The following is a 19,298-nucleotide window of genomic DNA, read 5'->3' as shown; positions in this document are numbered from 1 at the left end:
ACTAAAGGAAACTTGGCAAGAAGATGCATCATTTTGCTCCTTTCTACTGGGGCATCCTAGGAGGAGAGCCACTGAGGCAGCTAATACACAAAACATGATCAAAAGTGATTAACAACAGCTTCATATGCAAATTGCATTAATGAAGGAGTGCAAAGTCATCATGTAAATTAAATATGTCAAATCTCTTGGTGAACTTTCAATCTTGAGAAGAAAAAACACTGCTTTAATTTTTTTACATCATCAATTTTGCAAGATTGAAAATCTAAGAATCTTGGTGCTATAAACAATTTTCACCTTTTTTTTCTCCTTCAGCAGGCTGACAGGCCAGCCTGATGTGCACCGAATGTACATGTTAATAGGCCAATCAAAAATGCAAAACAATTCGCAATTACTGGAAGGACCTAATGGTCATTAGAATTTACAACTAGGTAATGAACTGAAGTCTGCCCACACCATGCATATTCATAAAGCAATTTAGCCTTTGAAGATTAAAGAAGTGCTTAAAATTCAAATGAGCTTTAGCAAATTATCAGTAAGATTCATCCAAAAAGCAAAGGGTTTTTCTTCCTATGATTTCCTCATTTTTTTAATGCAAAATTGTTATATCTTCCAGACTGAGCTTAAACTAAACATTGAGCTTCTAGTGAAGCCAAAGGGGCTAAGAGACAAACAGAGGCTGCAAACATCGTTACGGACTTTGTTCATAAAACTAAGCCCTTAAGAGCCAAACCTATCTCTAAACATGGTAATTTATCAAAAACAGCCCAGAGTTGCTCATAGGCAATATACTGCACAGGCCTCCAACAAAACAGATTAACACGAGTCCCACCACCCTCCCAAAAAGCCTTTTTCCCCTCAAGTTGAGTCTCCTGTGTAAACATCCACTGTGGTATAAAAACAGCTTTTTCATCGCCTTGTAGTGGCATTCGTTTTAGAAGTTTCTGCTTCCAAAAGAAAAAGAACAAGAAAGGAGAGGATATGAGGCAGAGGAGCGAGATCTGGTTTACTTCTGAGGATTGAAAATCCTGTCGTTGGGTATTTATCTTCCTGGGGGTTCCCCCCATCCTACACTGACAGCATTTAATTCAAGAAGAACAGGTCATGCAGACATCAGCTGACATTCAGAAAGTCGTTGTGTCCACCCCCCACCCCAGTTATTACATAGTGGGAATTTGAATTTTCATGCTTCCCAATGACAAGTATGGAGAAGAATCTATCTCACACCTCGAATGCTAACTCACACCTTACTAACCTCATGATATTTAAGAAATTCTAGTGATAGAATTCCCAGTGAATGTCTCCTCTTCCCCCATCCCATACATCCAACCCAGATGAAAGCACATGTTAAGTCCTATCTCGGCTAGTGTGCAAGTCAGACTGAGAATAACAGCTTAGGACCACGTGCCCGTGCTTATTGCTCCGCTTCTGGACCCAAAAGACTCTCTGCTTTGGTGATTGTGTTGAACCCCTACTGAAAATACTCCAGTAACTTCCCTCTGCCACTCTTTCCCCCCTCCCACCCCCAGCCTCAGACATTTTCCTAGAATTGATCCTCCTACCTGAAAGGCAGGTATACCAAGGAAGTGGAAAAGAGAACAGAGAAGGGGAAAATACCCAAGTACTATCCCTGATTCCTTAGCTCACTTATCCATGGGCCCTGCTCGGAAACATGCCCCATTTTAACGTTTATTAGAAAGAATCGGATGCAGAGCTGCATGTAACTCACATTCACAACCATCTGTATGAGCCACAGGTCCACAGTCCTGACCAATTCCGTTTGACACTAATGTTACTCTACATGAGTAGAGTTCAGTGAGGGTTGATATGGGATGTGACAGAGTAAATCAGAATTAGATTAAAAACAAAAGTTTAGAAACTGATGCTACACTGCAGAGCAAATGGGACCTGAAGGCCAAATTTCCCCTAACTGCCTTCAAGTCATTTTCCCTATTAGAGCGTTTGCCTGCCACCCCTTTGCTGGCAGCGCCGCAATCACATCAGAAAGGAGAGTGGAACGTATACAGGAAGGCTTGAGATGTTCCTCTTTAGATACAATACCTATACATTTAATATATAGCAATTAACTTCTGGTCAGGAGTCTGTAGGCAGCAAGCTGTCCCAAGCAGATAGGGGGGAGAGGGGGCCCAGAGCTGGGACAAGCACAAAAGACAGGTCCAACAACAATGCCTGCTGTCAGCAGCTGAATTATTTTTATACAGGAATTTTTATCTCTATTGTACAAACAAGTACGTGTCTGTGCAGACTTGTTAAGCAATCCACTTGTATGTAGAATAAGATTTTTTTTTCTTTCTTGCTACCAGTCACACAGCTCCAAGATCAGAAGAAATACATAGTCTTTGAAGCTGCTCAAATGTTTTAGTTAAAAGGACAGCAGTTGTTTTCAAAGATCCAAGAGTATCTTTATCAGAATTAAATTTTTCCTTATTGATTTTTTCCCCTTAACATAACAAAAACATAACATGAGAAGGTTACGATTTATTATTAAAAATTTTCACAGCCTTTAAATCATTCTTCAGTAGCCAATGTTCACTTTTAAATGTAAAAGAATAGTTGTGTTGTTTTTTTTTTTTAATCTTAGGACAGGATGGAGTAGGAGAAACTCATGAGATTTAAAATTTAACATTGGTTAATGTATTGTTTTAACTGTGAACTCAAAGACTTGTGGAGGAGGGGGCTAAAAGGAGCAGTAAATGGTTCATTGTGAGCTGCCCCCTAAACGTAAATCAATCATGAAATCGTGGTATCCCCTGAGTCAGTAAAGGGAAATGCTTCAGAGTTTTGTTTTGGGGTTTTTGTTTTGGTTTTTGGTTTTGGTTTTTTTTGGCCCAAAGAGAAACTCCATATTTAAAAACGTAAAAAGATCAAACATGGCATGTAGGGCCTTGTGCTCCAACTAAGGTAAAATTCCAAGCTACACCTTCTTTCTCTAAAAATTAACAGATGTGATGTTTTTTGCAGTTTTTTTATGCATCATTACATATCAAGAAAATGAACAACTGATGAATATGAATTTAAGTGCCCTGATGCTTAGCATGAGGCTTCCTTGTGTTTTGTAGAAAATTCAAAAAGAAAACAGAAACCAGAGGGCGGGGGACACAACAGCACCTGTGTTCTTTTTGCAAAAGCACCTTCGCAGGCTTCACAATAATTCCATTCTTCATTTTAATGGGAGTTTTTAATCAGTGGACTCACCTGTATCTAAAACTCAGATCAAATTGTAGGTGTAATTGTTCATCGCCAATGCTCACAAGAGTGAAGATACAAACAGAAACGCATTGTGAGTGACCCAAGGTCCCCAGGTATCCCCTTCATCAGCAGGCCTGCTCCATGCTCCCACTGGGAATTCCCTGGCGGGGCCGATTCCATTCGGCATAACACACAGCCAACTCTATCTGGAAAAGGGTGTGCTGGGCGCCTTCTCACCTCTTTTACAGGAAGTTTAAATCTGATCATCTCACCTTTAGTGGATAGAATTTGTTGCTTAGCACTCTACAAACTTGGTATTTTATCTCTGTAGAAAGATCAAAAAGGAAAAAAAGGAGGGCAGAAGGAGCAAGTTGCAGCCCCGGCCAGCCTGCGTGCATGGGGAGCACCACCCCAGCGCAGCCACCTGGTCAGGTAAGCCTTCCAGGGGCATTGCATCAGATCCGCTCACATCAGTCTCCAGAGATGAAACACTCCGGTTCCCTGTCTGCAAACTTCTCATTCACCAGTTCTTGGCAGCTTATTTTTCCAAGTGTTTTGTTTCAGGAAACGTGTGTATTTTCTTTTGTACGTTTTGTGGATTTACCACAACTGGTTCTGACAGCTGTTGATTCTGTTAAATGAACACATTATAAAAATCCTCTTTAAAAACCTCAAGCAAAAGTGGACTCAAAAAATAATGGCGAAATGTTTTAATGGAGTTCCAACTGAGAGTTGGTTAAAAAAAAAAAAGTATAAATGAAGGTACAGAAGTCTTTTAAGTCAGCACTAGATCTAAACTGAATGTCTGTGTGCGCGCGCACGCGCGTGTGTGTATGTGTTTAATGGGGAGAGAGGGGTGTTGCAAATCACCACAAATATTTACACTGTATTCCCTTTGTTCAAATCACATACTTTTAACAGGAAAAGCTGGAACTGCGGCTATTTAAAATTTTAAATATTCAAACGCCTGTAATTAACCATATGAAACAAATTATGTCGCACTTCTCCATACCACACATGCAAAAAATTCTGGTGGTGGATTGGGAGGTGGCAGAGTTGGGGAGACAACTCCAAGAGGAGGAAAGGATGATGTTTTCATTTTGCTATAGATCAAAGGAGAACAAGAATGGAAACTGTAGCATATCGAGCATTTTTACATTGCTGTCTTTCACACTGGGCTATCTAAGTTTACACAATTCCCCAGACTAGCTGCATATTAAGCTTGCTGTGTACAGCTTTATTATGGTGCGGTGGTGGAAGGAGCATTAATATTCCAGCTCCGCATCTGACAGGGCATTTACATGCGCCCATCTGAGCGGCACCTGAGTGCTCCTCCAAGGTGCAGTAACTGTGCGCCTATTGTAAAGGCAAATGAAGCTCACCTATTCCCTGCTGGGGTCAGAAGTGACCTCACCACCCCCCATGCTTCAAATCCTTCCCTTGCCAACCTAACTCAATGCCATCGCAGAATGACGAATGAGCTCAGAAATAGACCCCAAGTTACTAACCCTGCTAAGAACAGCAAAAGCCTTTGCTGAAATGTTTTAAAAATGCATAGGGAGTGCAGCTGGCCAGTAAAAAGCAGAGAGACAGATTCCAGTGAACGCAATATGGAATACGTTACATTCTAAAACTGATTAGAAATACAGTCTTATGTTTGCTGGCTTCAAATTGAGTTTGGCATCAAGCATACTGGCTTTAATAATGCTGGCATTTTATTATTATTATTATTATTTTAAATTTGCCTTTGGTCTCTAGGAGCACATGTGGAGAGCTAAAGCATTCTTATTCGTCAGGTTACATTTCCTGGAAATTAAGTTTGTGACAGAAAATGACTCTAGTAGCAATAATATGGTTCGTGCTCAAATTAATTAGGTCATTGTTGTAAAAACTACATGGCAAATTACAAAGGTAAATTTACTGATATTGGCCAGAGCCTCTATACCCTGGAAGTAACAGGGAGAAGCAGTTTAAGGATGCTTATTTACCTGGGTAGGAGGAAAGAATAGAGGAGGGAGGGATACAATGGCCAATTTTCTATTTGTCATTACAAATAAAAGTACTGGTTATTATCCATTAAATTACATGGTCTGAACATATTTATGAACTTTATTAATGTCCTCCAAATTGACACATAATATAAAAACCTGCTTGATTTGAGACAATGTTAAAAATGGGCACTAAGTTAAAATCTTTTTCTTTTTTAATCCTTGTAATAACAACACTGCTGACATAACCATGACCCAAATGAAATCTGAACAAGCAGAAAGGTACTAAAGATCCTTGGTGATTAAATCTGTTTCTAAAAAAGTGGCAAGGTGCCAGGCTGGGTCCAGTTTGATGCTAAGTGCTTTTTATTGCATGAAGCTAGTACTACGGTATGTAAAAACAGACTGGGACTTGGGTAAATTTTGTCAAATGATTCCTTTGTGCAGTAAAGAGTGTGAACAGACCAACCAAAGTACATTAAATTCACATTGAATGCCGCAATCTCGGTGCATCTCCCTAGCTGTGCTACTTTGGTTCGATTTCATGTTTTCCCCCAAAGGAAAGCCAAACTTTTCTTCCTTTCTTACTGACTAGTGTGCACTGCCACCATTCATCTATTCTTTTCTTTCTTAAATACTTTCACTTAAGAAATCACGAAATTCTGAAAAATGCTTCCCTAGGGTCTGCACGTTTGTTATATACTCCAATTTAGTCCTCCCACATTAGCCAAACTACATTGAGGCTATGGTGTGAAATTAATGATTTTCCAGGACTCGAAAATGTGCCATTAATATGCATCCAACTCTCCTCTTCCCTGAGCTTAAGGTTCGCTGTCCTGACATTGCCTGCACGTTTCTACACCCAGTTGCATTTTCCAGCCCATGGGCAGCTCCACAATTAAATGCCACATTCACTCGGAGAAAGGTGTGCAAAACAGATTTCAGATCCTTTAAAGTAAAAGGCACAACTTGCAACACAAGGAATGGGGTGATTTAAGAAATTAAAGCACTGTTTTTTTAAGCTTTCATAGAATGAACACAGAGAATGGGAGGGAAACTTTCCCCCTCTGCTCCTGTTCTTGAAGTGAATACATATTTGTGTTTCCAATAAAAGGCCATTTTTACATTAACTGTCTGTAACAGCAGGAGACAGAAAAACTAACACAATCTCTACATCACACACAGGATGATCTTCATATCACGTGGCCCTATTCTCAAAACTATTATTTATAAAAGACAACTAGGAAAATGCACAATGCCTCTTTTCTGTGTCACCGAAAGGGTAATGTCTGAAGAACTTTGGGATCTTTGGGATCTTCCACATTTAAAAATTTTTTTTTTCCTTTTTGGCTTTCCGAAGTAAATTTAGCAGCCATGCGGGCCACTGTGTTTAATTAAGCTTTCAAAAGTCCTCTGACAATGCCAACAATTGTAAGACACTTCTGTGGCTCAATCATGCAATCACTGTGACAGTTCTATTTACAATTTGTCTTAGAGAGAGTTTCTCTGACATTGTACTTTGACAAAACATCCAAGCTGCCAGTTCACAACCTTTCTCGGTCTTATTTACAAATACAGCTTGTATATAGGACTCCCAGACTCATGAACATGAGTCTTTGGGTAGTGGCCTCACAAACACACGCTCCCAATGAAAATCCTAGATATATATAAGGAAACAATATTCTCTATTCTCTGGATTCAGAAGGTAAGTAAAATGTTCACCAGTACATTGGGGTTTTTTTTGTTTGTTTGTTGTTTTCTTTTTCAGCTGCCATGCTAAAAATTCACTTCAGAAGTCAGTGGTTTTTATTCAGAATCACTCGAATAAAAAGAAATTAAAAGTAAGTAGTCATACTAGGATACTACAATTTATAGTCTCATTTACAGTCACACCATGAAGTATACAAATACATTCCAAATCCAGTCTGAGCTAGAGAATTAGAATGGGTACAAAAGGAAAAGGCAAGTTGATTTTCTAGATTCTGAAAAGCATGTTATATTTGATTTACCTTTAAGTAACATGCTGATGTATTTCTGTTTTGAATTAGTATTTCTCCCTCCCATTAGAGTAACTGTCTTACATATTTTTATCCAGTGATGAGGTATATTACCTAAGCAAATAATTTTGAAATATCCGATATAAAGGCCTATGTTCACAATTTTAAGGAGAAAAAAATCGTATTTATCAATGGTAGTAGACTTGACTACATTTTATAGCACTGGTCATATCTTCTCCCATTCTCTTAAAAAGCTAACTTCATAACAGTCCAACCCTAATTTGAAGATTTCTGTGTATAATAAGCCAAAACCTCAAATCTGACACTGTGGGATTATATTTTTGGCCTTTTCTATAAGTGAACAGCAGTTTCCCATTCACTAGTCTTTGATGAGTATTTCCCCCATCATAAAATAGGAGACTAGAAAACACAGCAACACCCCTATTAAAAGCCCTGACTGCCAGTCACACACAGGCTGCTCATACCTCGTGGTGAATATCTGAAACACAAATACATGCACTGGACCCCACGCAATATAACCTGCTCATTTCCAGTTAAATGAATACTATTTCAGTGGTCTCAATGGATCATCGTCACGCAATATTTTGAATATTTGAATGAAATGAGAAACCAAACTGATTAACGTCGATGTGTTAACACACGTACATGGGTGAAGTGCTGGAGCACAGACCCATCTATTCGCCAGGTAAAAATCATCCTTTCTTAAAAAAAAAAAATACTCCTCTTGGAGAGGCCTGTGTACAGTCAAAATGCATATCACTTTACTAAGGATTTAAAGAACTCTACTTTATTCTCCTATCTGAAAGCCCCAAATTCTAAGCTTTATTTATCTCAGGAAAATCTGTCATTGTTTTACTCCTGCTTCCTGCCTATAAAATGGCACAGAGCACACTGAGCTCAAATCCAACTTACATCACTTTAATAAAGCCTTTCCTACACAGCGCACTTAAATGACTACCTTTTATGTGGTTGCCAAACATATTCTTCTAGAGATTCATCAATAGATCTCTCTCCTAATATGGAGTATTGCTTCTCCTTTCTTTTTGTGACACAATTCAAATATCTACCGAATGATTATTCTTCTTGTTTCCTTCCTCACCATAAAAAGAAAAGAAGACTTGGAACTGGGAAGACGTGCTGGAGAGAAATGGGCTAGTTGTGCACAGCCGTCTTCCAGAACTTCCCTTCAGAGGCACCTGAGGGCCAAGGCATCTTAATTTATGTGCAATGGTAGAATGTTAATTTCACCATAGGAAACTCTTAATTCATTACTGTGAATTATGAGAAGTCGTGATTCTAGTTACTGACATCTCGCTTTGAGATGTGACCACGCTATTTATGTTCAGCCAATTCCAGGGTGGGAACAGGTGATTAAACACAATGAAAGGAATCAAGACTTTGTAATTATTTGTGCATGAAAGGTTTACCTCACCTGGGTTGCAGCGCTGGTGCACCCATTGAATATCTTAGATAGCTTACACTGCTTTTCATCTCAGTGAAATTATTTAGTATTAGCACTCTAAAACATATTTTAAATTTGCTTTCTTTTCTTTTTGCTTTCTTTTGTGTTTGTGTTTGTTTTTGTTTTTGGCAGGGCGGGGTGCTTCTCTAGGCTCTGCTATTGTACCAGGTTTTAAGAAAAAAAAAAAAACCTTTATGACAACCAGAAGTTAAAGAAAGTATCTTTTCTTTCCTTATGTAGATTCACAACTATCACAGTAAAAAGCTTTCACTACAGTGCCTTCCCCCCAGCTTTTAGATTCCTCTTCTAAGTACAGAAGCACAGAATTTTGGAGCTGGTTAATCTGAGAGTGAATAACCTATTTGGGACCTCAGTAAGAAGTGTGGTTTTAATTCCTGCTTGACAGACACTGTGTTTTGTCTTTTAAACGAGCAGCTCGATATGTAAATACGATGTTACATCACGCAAGTGTTACTCCATATTTGGTGATTTAGAAAGGCTTTGGATCTCCGAAGTCGACAAATCCCCTTCTGCCGGCTCTTGCTTCATTAATCATGCCTTACGTTTTCCTTCCAGTCACAAGACAGCACATGGAAATGGTCACTGCCATATCCTACTGGGGGGGGTGGGGGGGAGCGGGGGTATAAAAGCTTAACCTACATGTCACTTAAGCTAAATGTGGTGGAGTCTAGAAAAATATTTTGTAAATGCAGCTTCTCTGGTACAGATTTCTCGTTTCACTAAATGAAAAGTATCTGAGTGTTACTGCAGGAAGCATTAAAATAAAAAAGAAGAAAGAAAGAAAGAAAATGGCACGTTTGATTTTAATGATCAAATTCCAGAGGGGAAAAGGAGAAATAATACAACATTTAATCCCCTCTGGACCACTGACCTACTACAGTTCAACTCTGTGGTCAAACTAGGTCAGAAAGACAAGTTTCAGTGAATCAACTGATTATACGCACTCTTTCCTAAAACTGAACAAACCTTCTGCCTTTTAGGGAAGGGGGCAGGGGGAAACAGAAGAAAGGGGTCCACCAACAGTCTTGGTATTTTTGGCACCACAGACTCTGCATTTACTCTGTCTTGTGTGCTAAATCACTGTTGTTTCACAAAAACACGTCTTAAAGGTCACTATATAGGGCTGCTGTTTATCACTTAGAGTAGGGATTTAAGTCCCTCTGTTAGCCCGCTAATTCTTTTTCCCCGTGAGCTGCTGAGAAACCCACACACCTAGCTACCTCTCTGCTAAAATTAACCGAAAGGAGAGCTGTTGAATATGGGTATGTGTTTTTCCAATAGAATTTTTACGTTGTGTTATAGCAGAAACAGGGAAAGTCTGGACTGGACATTTGTAAGGGTGACATGTGGTTGTGTAAACCACAAACAAAATCAAGATACATCTGTCAAAACCACATCAGAGACAAGAGAGAGCACAGAGAAGCATTTATCATTTAGCTGAGGAGGCAGGCTGCAGGGAGCAGCCGTTCCTGTCAAACCAACCTTTTGAAATTTCCAGCATGCCCTTAAACTTTTCGAGTAAGCATGTCTGTGCGCTTCAGCAACTGCCCTCTCTACTCTGGCCTGGCCAGTCGAAAATGGCATCTTAAAGTCAAGGTCACAGTGTCATCCCACCACGGGGCTGTGTTTAATTACAGCCCCATACGGGCTGACAGCCAATATGGATCCAAGGCTAGCCCTGAAGCTCAGTTAACTCTTTCTAGCCATTCCAAAACATCCTGCCAGCCCACCCCACTTCATGGAAGCCTTGAGAACTAACTGTACCCCTAGGGAGGTCTGACCAGGTATTCGGACTCAAAGAGGTCATCGGCTGAACCACCAAATGTCTGTATGGCCACTTTTGCCTCTGACTTGTCACCATGTCTGGAAATGGACAGTGGAAACTGGGCCACGTAGAGTAAGGTTCAACACTTAAAAATGAGAAGGGGAGAAAAAAAAGAAAAGAAATTCAGCATCAGTAGATCCAGAGAGAGGGCATCAGGTGTGTGTACCACCTACATCTGACTCAGTGAAGTGGAAAATATTTATTTTTTTTGTGTTCTGGATGTAAGCAATAGGAATGATTATTTTAAACATTACAGGGCTGTCAGGGACAGTCACATGGAGAAATACAGAAAGCACTTCACCACTCCTTAGTGCTTGGCTACAGCACCTCTGAAAATGAAAAGAAAACATGCAAACAGCTTTTCTCCTTGCTTCTCATTTACCTGCTATGTGTTCCTGTTTGGGGCAAATTCCTCTAGATGACGTTGATAAACAATCGTCATCCTCTGGCGTGACCTGGATGCCAACCTCCACGGGATTGGATGCTTTTTTCATCTCGATTGGTGAAGGGGAAGGTGGCTTATCCACAGCTTTTTCTAAGCAGAGGCTGCCATTGCATTGTTTCCGTTTGTGCTCGATAAAAATAAGAATGTCCCCCAATGGGAAGTTCATCTGGCACTGCCCACACGTGAGGAGGTCATGGTCCCCTTCTGGAGCTCCCAAAGGGCCGTGGTCCGGTTCATCATCTGTAAGAATGGCTTCAAGAGGTTCGGCTGTGGTTGGAGAAACAAAAGCACAATTATTAGAGCGCCAGAGAAGAGAGAAAAGGGGGAAATACATTCTCAACCCCATCCCATCCCACCACATTATATAAAGTGTTTCTAGGCTCCTTCATATAATACCCAGAAAACGTGAGCACCTAAAACATGTAAGGATGTGAAGATTATCAACAAGAAAGCAAATTTATCAATGAGGCAAATCATCATATATTTAAAGAAAACTCTCTGACTTCCCTAACTCCTGAGAAAACATACATACATACATACACACACACACACACACACACACACACTATAAACTGTGTTTGGTTTGCGAGTTTAGAAACAATGTTGACTGTTAAATAAATCCTTAAGGCAGGGAATATAAAGAAAGCTTAAATAATAACTACCCCCAAAACTAGTAAAAACATGTACTGAAACCAAATTTGTTTCTTTTTCCTACAGACTAAGTTGTCCATTGTGCCAAAGAATAAAAAAGGAGAGGTGAATAAACACACACACCCTTTGTGTGTGAATGTATATACTCCTAAGTATACAGAGACATAGCTTCATAAATTAGAAAGCTACTATATCACACAGAAAATGTGCCACATTTACACCGTCATAATAAGAAAACGACTGCATTCACCTGTGAAACGGATCTAAATAATAATCATAACGCAGCATAATTCATACTGCAAAAACCTTTCTGATCTCACTCTCAGCAGTGCCACAAAATCAAAGAAATACCAAATTCACTGGCAATTCTTCTCAGACACATTAGCTAAATGGGATACTTTTGAGTACTTAAGAAAATAAGCCAATTAGTCATTTTTTCATTCTGAAGAAAGGAATGCCTAAAATATTCTAAACATGTTTGCACTTGGTGGCCTCCATCACATAAAAATCAGAATGGTCAAGCAAACGCCACATTTCAGAACAAGGCTGAGAAGTCCTTTCTTTAGACTTGAAATACTTAGCCTAATGTTGTCAAAGTTGACTAATTTTCTGAATGAGCTCCAAAACGCTTCATTATGGGACTATTTCTACACACATAATCACCAGCGGATGGTATAACAAGGTAGATATGTCTTTCATTCCTGTTTCCTTTTTTTTTTAACTTTGCACCAAAATACTCCAGCATCTCATTTGAACAGCTTCTATCATTTTTTTAACCTTCCAAAGAGGAAAAGAGAGTTGGTTAAGTCTCTGCTCCTGAAACCGTATGCTTACTCTATCAAAAAAAATCACAAAATACAAAACACATCCAGGATGCTGCCAGTTAATAAAACTGAAGCAGAAAATGTACAAGTCTTAAACAGTTAATCAGTCTGACCTTCTTTAGCAAGCTGCCAATTTCACATTTAATGAACTTAAAGCCACAGAGAATCAAAAAATAGATTTTAATTTGAGTGTAGAATATTGGAACCGATTTTGATAAAGTGCAAAAATCCAGTGAACTCAGGTTAAATTTATTTCAACCCTACCCAGGCTGAATATTGAGGGGGAAGATCTGGAGTAACTCCCAGATGTGCTGGGTGAAATAATATTGAGAGAGCCCTGCCTAGCTGCACCTGTGCTCAAGTAGGACATGTCATAATTTCTAGCCTCTGGTACTCCTCCTAATTTAACATAAGGTCACCACAGGAATATGAAGGTTATATTCCCACTAATAAAGGCAGCAAGGTAAGCACTTATGTTTCTTTGCCCAACATACTGACCAAAAGATAAATACAGAATACACATGCACGCTTTTTAAATAAAAGGAGATAAACGGAAGTGCTTTTGCATTATGCCTCTATGTCATTTTACTCCTACATTTGCTTTCATTTTGACCAAGTGAGGAACCGAATAGGGAAGTCATCTCCAAGATCACTGCTATTTGAATTAAGGATTTTTAAGTACACATTGACAAATGTGGCTTTTTTTATTGTTGTTGTTCAGCACTAACTACAAGTTCTGAGGTTCACAGATTAAAGAAAGACTCAGAGATAATATTTTGCTTTATTAAAGTTAGTACTACGTAGAACCTTTGCAAAAAAACCCTTTTTTAAACTCCACCATTAAGATTCTTTTTTTTTATCCCCAAGGCCTGACATATTTCTGAAAGTGGAAATATTATTTAGGAGGAAAAGGAAATATTCTCCTAGGTATCAAATAGTTAAAGGTAATGCGGTGCAAACAGACTTGGTTAAAGTCTTCTAAATGTAGTGACTGAACTGATTTACAATCAAAACCAGGAAATGAAGTGGTAATTCAGAGGTTGCTGATTACACCTCCACATTTCACCTAATTAATTTTATAGGAGGCAAAGTTCTTGAAAATAACAAGATGATCAAATGTACAGATATAAAACCTGTAACCTCAACATTTTCTATGCTCTTAACGTAAATTATTGCTAATTAACAAGAATTATATCCTAATGTATGAAATACGTCTAACATCGGGCTTCTTGCAAAACATTTGGCTAGTAATGTTCAGAGAAATACCAAAACGTGTTCTTATTATTGCTGCTATATTATTAAAAATGAGACGAAGTGGGGCACAAAGAAAATATGAAAATACCATTCTCTTGGTGTAGTCTACTGATTTGCATTGACATCTTTTCTCAGTGGTAATCAACATTTCCTTTCTGGGCATCTGATAATTTCTCTGTATTTTAATGCAAATTCCTCTTTCCCTAAAAACATTCCTAACCTCAGCCATTTTACCCCCTCCCTCAATTCAACTCCATCCTCTTTCGCCCCCACAATACCATCGCTTCTAAGCTTTGGCCTAAACCTCCCGCTACAAAGCGGGGAGTCCAGGATTGAAGTGGAAGGGAGTGGGCAAATAATCATAATAATTAGCCGCGAATTCTCTACAAGAGGAGAAAGAAATAGAAAATAAAATGCTTCTGCGTTGAAACAGTAAAACAGACTGGAACGTCTCAATGCCCCAGCGGCTGACTGAGATCTCCTTCCTCTCTGCAGTTGCAAAGGAATACATTTAAAGAGAAAAAAAAAAGCTTTAGAAGAAATGTAGGGAAGAAGCGAGGGAAACGAGGGCTGCTGGGGGAGGGGGAGGGGGAAAAGGAGCTATGCCTTCAAGTTTGCTTTCCAAGTCCTTCCTTTTGATTGTCTTAACAGGGTAAGGAAGCACACCAAGTCTGAAATGCGGAGAGGAAAAGCAAAGAAACAAAAGCGAAGGCTAGGGCGATAGGCCCGGGGCAGGGGGCCCGGCGGGGGCGGGCTTTGCCGAAAGTGAAGTTGGGCGCCGGGACTCTGAAGCACAAAGCAAGAAGCTTGCTGGCTGCAGCCTCCGGCCGCGCTCGCTGCAAACACGTGCAGCGGCGGCTGCCGGGCCGTGGGGCGCGGGCCAGGCCGGGAGGCGACGGGCAGCCAGGGGCCCCTACTGCCGCCTCCACCGCCGTCCAGCCCGGCCTCAGGGTGACCACCGTTCCCCGGCCCCGCCAGTTGGAGAAATGGGAAGTGAGGCTTGGAAAACTCGGCTGGTTAACCTGGTGCAGTCTCGGTATTACCACACACACCCCTCAAGCGCGGGCCCCGAAATTCATTCTGTGTCCCCAGGCTTACACTTTTTACTTTGGGGTAATCTCTGCAAATGCGTTTCTCCCGCAATTCCGGGCACGAGTGTGCGCAGCGCGGCGGCGGCTGCTGCTGCGGTTATTCATTATTAATGATGCTGCTAGCCCGCATCATTATGATAACTATTACTATTGTTGTGATTTCGGGCTCCGAGGCGAGAGCTGCAGGAGGCGGGGGAGCCAGAGGTCCGGCTGCAGAGCCGCCGTGCAACCCCAACGTAGCCGCCGTTGTCCGTGCTTTGCGCGGGGGTATGGGGGTAGAAGAAGTGAACCAGGAGACTAAGTGCAAACTTGCTGGATCCCGCCCTTTGGCCTTGCCTCGAAAGCTGAGAGTGCGTACTCCCCTTTTCCTCCCTACCAAAAATGCCCGCCCCAAAAGAAAGCGAAAACTGCACCCCACTCAGCGCCCGGCGCACCGGGTTGTCGACCGCGCTCCCGAGCGCTTCTCCGCAGCCCTGGCCAGGAGCATTTTTAAAGTCAAAATGAAGAACAAAGACATAAGGGGTGATGGGGGGAGAAAGGGAATTCTGCCTAACCGTCCGTTTCCCCCACCCCCACCCTCGCAAAGCGCGTCCCTCCCCGGCCGAGAAACGCAGAGCAGGGAGTGGGGGAGGCTCTGGTACAGGTTCAAGTTCGCTGAGCTTTCTTGATCTTGTTCTGCCTCCTAGCGACCGAATGGCTCAGTCAGCCCAAGAAGCGGAGGATTGGGGGGGGGGGGTCTTGAAGACCGGAATGGCTCCCGCCCCCTCTGCGCACCCAGAAAATGAGAAAGAAGCGGCCCCCGCACCCCCTCCATACTAGTCCCTTAACCCAAAAACCGCAATGAGACAAGGCTAGAGGCCGGCTAAACCCACCCAGCCTGGAGTGTCCCGAGATGGACCCGGGAGTGGGTGGGGGACAGGGGAGCAGCCCGGACTGCACGCCTCAGTCGGTCCTTTGAGCCCCCAGTGCATCCTTCCGAAGAAGGGCCGGGCTTTCCCGAGTCCTGCGAACACTGCCCTTCCTTCCCGCCGGTACCTGGCCGGGCTGTAACTTCACACCGCCGCGCGCCGCGTCTGCTCCGCATCCGGCGCGGCCGGGGGAGTGGGGGGCGGGGGAGAGCGACGAGGGAGGGATGCGCGGGGGTGGGGAGAGGGAGGGCCCCGCAACGTGCCGGGGCGGGGGAGCTTCCGAAGTGTGTGACAAGTTCCAGGGCCTAGTGAAAAATTCAACTCCCTATGCGCACCCCCCAACCCTTTAATAAATACAAAATTGGGTATAGGTGGTGGTTTTAAATTGCATCAAAAATTAAAATAAGGGTCACAAATGAGGAGGGGAAGGGATGTGGGCCCTCTCACGCCTTTCTTTCCCCGGCTGCCAAACTTTCCTAAGTGCCCACCGCCCGCCTTTCCAGACGCACTCTGTTAGCCAGGACCCAGTAACCCACCCACCACCCCATAAAGACTCAAAAGGACCACCGCCATCCCCTCACCGCTGACCAAGACAGGCCCTGGTTAGAGGGCAGCAACTCAAGGGTGGGGTGCACGGAGTACCGGGATCCAGCACTCCCCAAACACACACTCGCACATACTACTCTGCCCACCTCCCCACCCCCCCATCTCACCCCCCCACACACACACCTGGCCTGGCAGCGCTCGGGAGGCGGGGGCTAGTGGCCAGACCCAGTGGGAGGGGGGCAAGGAAAGCACGTGGTGACCTCCCCGCGGTCCGGAGCTGTGGACAAGAACGTCCGGGGGCGGGGGGAGGGGGCGGCAGACGCGCTTTTTCAATTGCTTTGAAAAATAAAAATGCTTCACAAAGCTGAGTTTCTCCCCAGCCGATTTCGCAGTCTGGTGGGCTGGGAGAAGGTCTGGGCATTGTGCTGGGGGCGAAAGTGCACTGTGGACCCGGCTGGCGCGGAGTCGCCGCTCGGCCTGCCGCTGTGCGGGCGGGCAGACGGCTGGCGCGGGGTGGGCGATCTCGAGCAGGGCGGGGGCGCGGCGAGGCCCGGCGAGGCCCGGGCGAGGCCCGGCCGCCGCCGCCGCTCGCTCCCGGGCTGCCGCGCCGCGCTCGGTCCTCTGTCTGTTTGTTGGCAGGAGGCTCCCGCACACGCGGTGCTTGTAAACATTCAGACACGAGATTTTTCCCAATCAAAATCCACTTCCACTTTTTTTGAAAATCTTCCAAAAAATAGTAAGAGGAGGGAGTTCCTCGCTCCCTCTCCATGCCGCCGGCGCTCTAAGTTTGCAATCAAAGGGGTTTTGGGGAAGGGGGTAATTGTATTTTTCCCCCTCTAATAGAGATTGAGATTTTTGAAGGGGGGGTGGGGGAGTCAAAGAGGAGAGCGTTGCAGAAAACGGCTGGCTGAGCGTTTGGCTTCTGTTTGGGGGCGAGAAATTTTACATCCTCTTGCCTTGTTTTATTTTTGTTTTTATTTTTATTTTATTTTTCACGTCTTTTCGCCGCCACTGAGGTTCGTCTGGGATGGGCGGGCAGCGGGAACCCAGGCGGCGGCGGCCCGAGCGCCCTCCCTCCATCCCGCTCGCCCTGGGCCCTTGCTCCTGCACTTCGGCGGCGGAGGCGCGGAAGGGCAAGCGCGAGGAGCCGGCACAAAAGGCAGCGGGACAAACACCCACCTCGGGCCGGAACAAAAGGCGGCAGCGCCGGCCGAGACTCCCGTCCTTCCCGGTCGCCAAGCTCTCCCAGCCGCCGCGGCCCCTCTCCACACTCGGCAGACTCCAGAGCGCCGGGGGGCCCCCCTCCCACAATCCCACTTTCTCACTATTGTGGAGATGACTACTTTCCTCCTGATGCACACTTGACCGTGAGCGCGCTGCTGTCCGAGGGCCAGTCTCACCTCTTTTCTCCCAGGGAATTGTTTTTTTGGCTTGGGCTCCCTCCTCCCGCCCCGTTTTCCTTCCTTCGGTGAGTGGAAGCAACCCCCCTTTTCCCCTCCAGCTCCCTCCTCTAGGTTTGCAAGAGAGTTGTTCGCATCCATAGCATTGTTCATTATTTTGCAAAATTGAAGGGGAAATCATTGCATTCCTTTTCGAAAAGCGAAATAAAGCAGCGGAAAGCATGAAAGAGGAGGAGTCAAATTTTTGTGAATTAAATAAAAATTAAAAGGTGCGTGCTATCCCAAAAGTGTACGTACGGCTGTGGTTCGGGATAGGATGAGGTTTGGTTTTTGTTTGTTTGTTTGTTTTTCTCCCTTTAAGCTTTTACCCCGACTCTCGGAGGTTCATCTCGTGAAAAAATTAAAAAATGCATGCACACACCCCTCTCTCCCCCTCGCTCTTACTTCTCGTCCTGCGCGCTCTCGTGATTATTAATAATTATTATTACTATTATTGGGTTACTTACGCGAGAATTCCCGTTTGCTTAAGTGCTGGGGTTTGCCTTGCTTGCGGCGAGACATGGTGGGCTGCGGGGCGGGCGGCGGCGGCGGCGGCGGCGGCGGCGGGCGGACGACGGCTCGGTTCACATCGGGAGAGCCGGGTTAGAAAGAAGGAGACTCCAGAGAAAATATCTTCATCAGTGCCTTTTGACATCCAAAATAAATTAGAAATAATACAAAGATGGCGCAGGGAAGATGAATTGTGGGAGAGCCGTCATGGCTTTTTTTTTTTAAGCAAAAAAAAAAAAAAAGAGAGAGAGAGAGAGAGAGAGGAGAGAGATAGAGGGAGAGAGAGAGAGAGAGAGATGAAAAAAATGGCAAAAGCCCCCCTGAGCTGCAAGTTCAAGTGCGGACGTGACGTCCCTGCGAACTTGAACGTCAGGAGTCTGGATGGACAGAGACACACAAAACATGGGCAGGGCGAGCAGGAGAGAAGGGGAGGAGGGAAGGGGAAGCTCACACCAATGGACACACATCAGGGGCTGGACATGAAAAAGAGACCAGGACAAGCCAATGGCCAGTGCGGGGCGGGGGAGGTGCGGGGCGGGGGGCTCTGCAGACGCCAGACGCGGCCCCCGGGGGAGGGGCGGGCGGAGGGGAGGGGGCGCTGGGGCCGCGGGCTCACCAGTGGCCGCAGCTAGCGCCGTGGCGGCAGCGTGGCCGGGAGAGAAGAAAGGGGCGGCGGGGTTGGGGGGGAGCAGGGTGGGGGGAGCGAGACGTGCGCCCTGCTCCCCCCCCCGGACGCGGACCCTAAAATGAAAGATTACTTAAAAAAAAAAAAAAGGCAAGAGTATACGGCGAGGCTGCAGCCTGGGTCCCGGGAAGCGCGGGCGGAGGGAAGCCAGGTAGAGTTGCTCCCGGACACCCTCCTCTGTGCGCACACCCACTTCCCCTCACCGCCGCGCGGCTGCTGCGCTCGCTCCCCGCGTGCGGACGCCCAGGGCTGCAGTGAAAGCCCTGAGCTCGGGGCTGCGCTCGGGAAACTTTGCCTGAGGAGAGGATAGCAAAGAAAAATCACCCGAAGTTGAGAGCTGAGCCTCCAAGTTACAGCTCCGCAGCGGGCGAGGGGAGGCGGGAGGAAGCGCGCAGCAAAACGGAGTCCAGCCCAAGTTTGGAGG

The 19,298-nt window shown here is 44.4% G+C and overlaps 1 protein-coding gene across 5 annotated transcripts in view; it reads right to left on the bottom strand.

The window, feature by feature from the left end:
- The window catches only part of BCL11A (BAF chromatin remodeling complex subunit BCL11A), a 100,024-nt gene extending 81,439 nt beyond the window's left edge, over window positions 1-18,585 (bottom strand). For 2 of the 5 annotated variants that reach the window (XM_032410934.1, XM_032410933.1), the window contains exons 1-2: window positions 18,147-18,585; window positions 10,904-11,233 (exon numbers count right to left, since the gene is read on the bottom strand). In XM_032410934.1, the coding sequence (XP_032266825.1) occupies window positions 10,904-11,233; window positions 18,147-18,201 (385 nt within the window). In that variant the 5' untranslated portion in view covers window positions 18,202-18,585. Of the gene's footprint in view, window positions 1-10,903; window positions 11,234-15,658; window positions 15,800-18,146 lie in introns of those variants that run through there. The other 3 variants (XM_032410936.1, XM_032410937.1, XM_032410935.1) reach the window with 3 other exon arrangements.
- Between the last annotated feature and the right edge of the window lie 713 nt (window positions 18,586-19,298).

Source organism: Phoca vitulina, unplaced genomic scaffold (genome assembly GCF_004348235.1).
Source record: "Phoca vitulina isolate PV1807 unplaced genomic scaffold, GSC_HSeal_1.0 scaffold12, whole genome shotgun sequence".
NCBI classification, from domain to species: domain Eukaryota; kingdom Metazoa; phylum Chordata; class Mammalia; order Carnivora; family Phocidae; genus Phoca; species Phoca vitulina.
The sequence above is the reverse complement of the archived record's forward strand: the minus strand, read 5'-3'. Positions and strand labels throughout refer to the sequence as shown.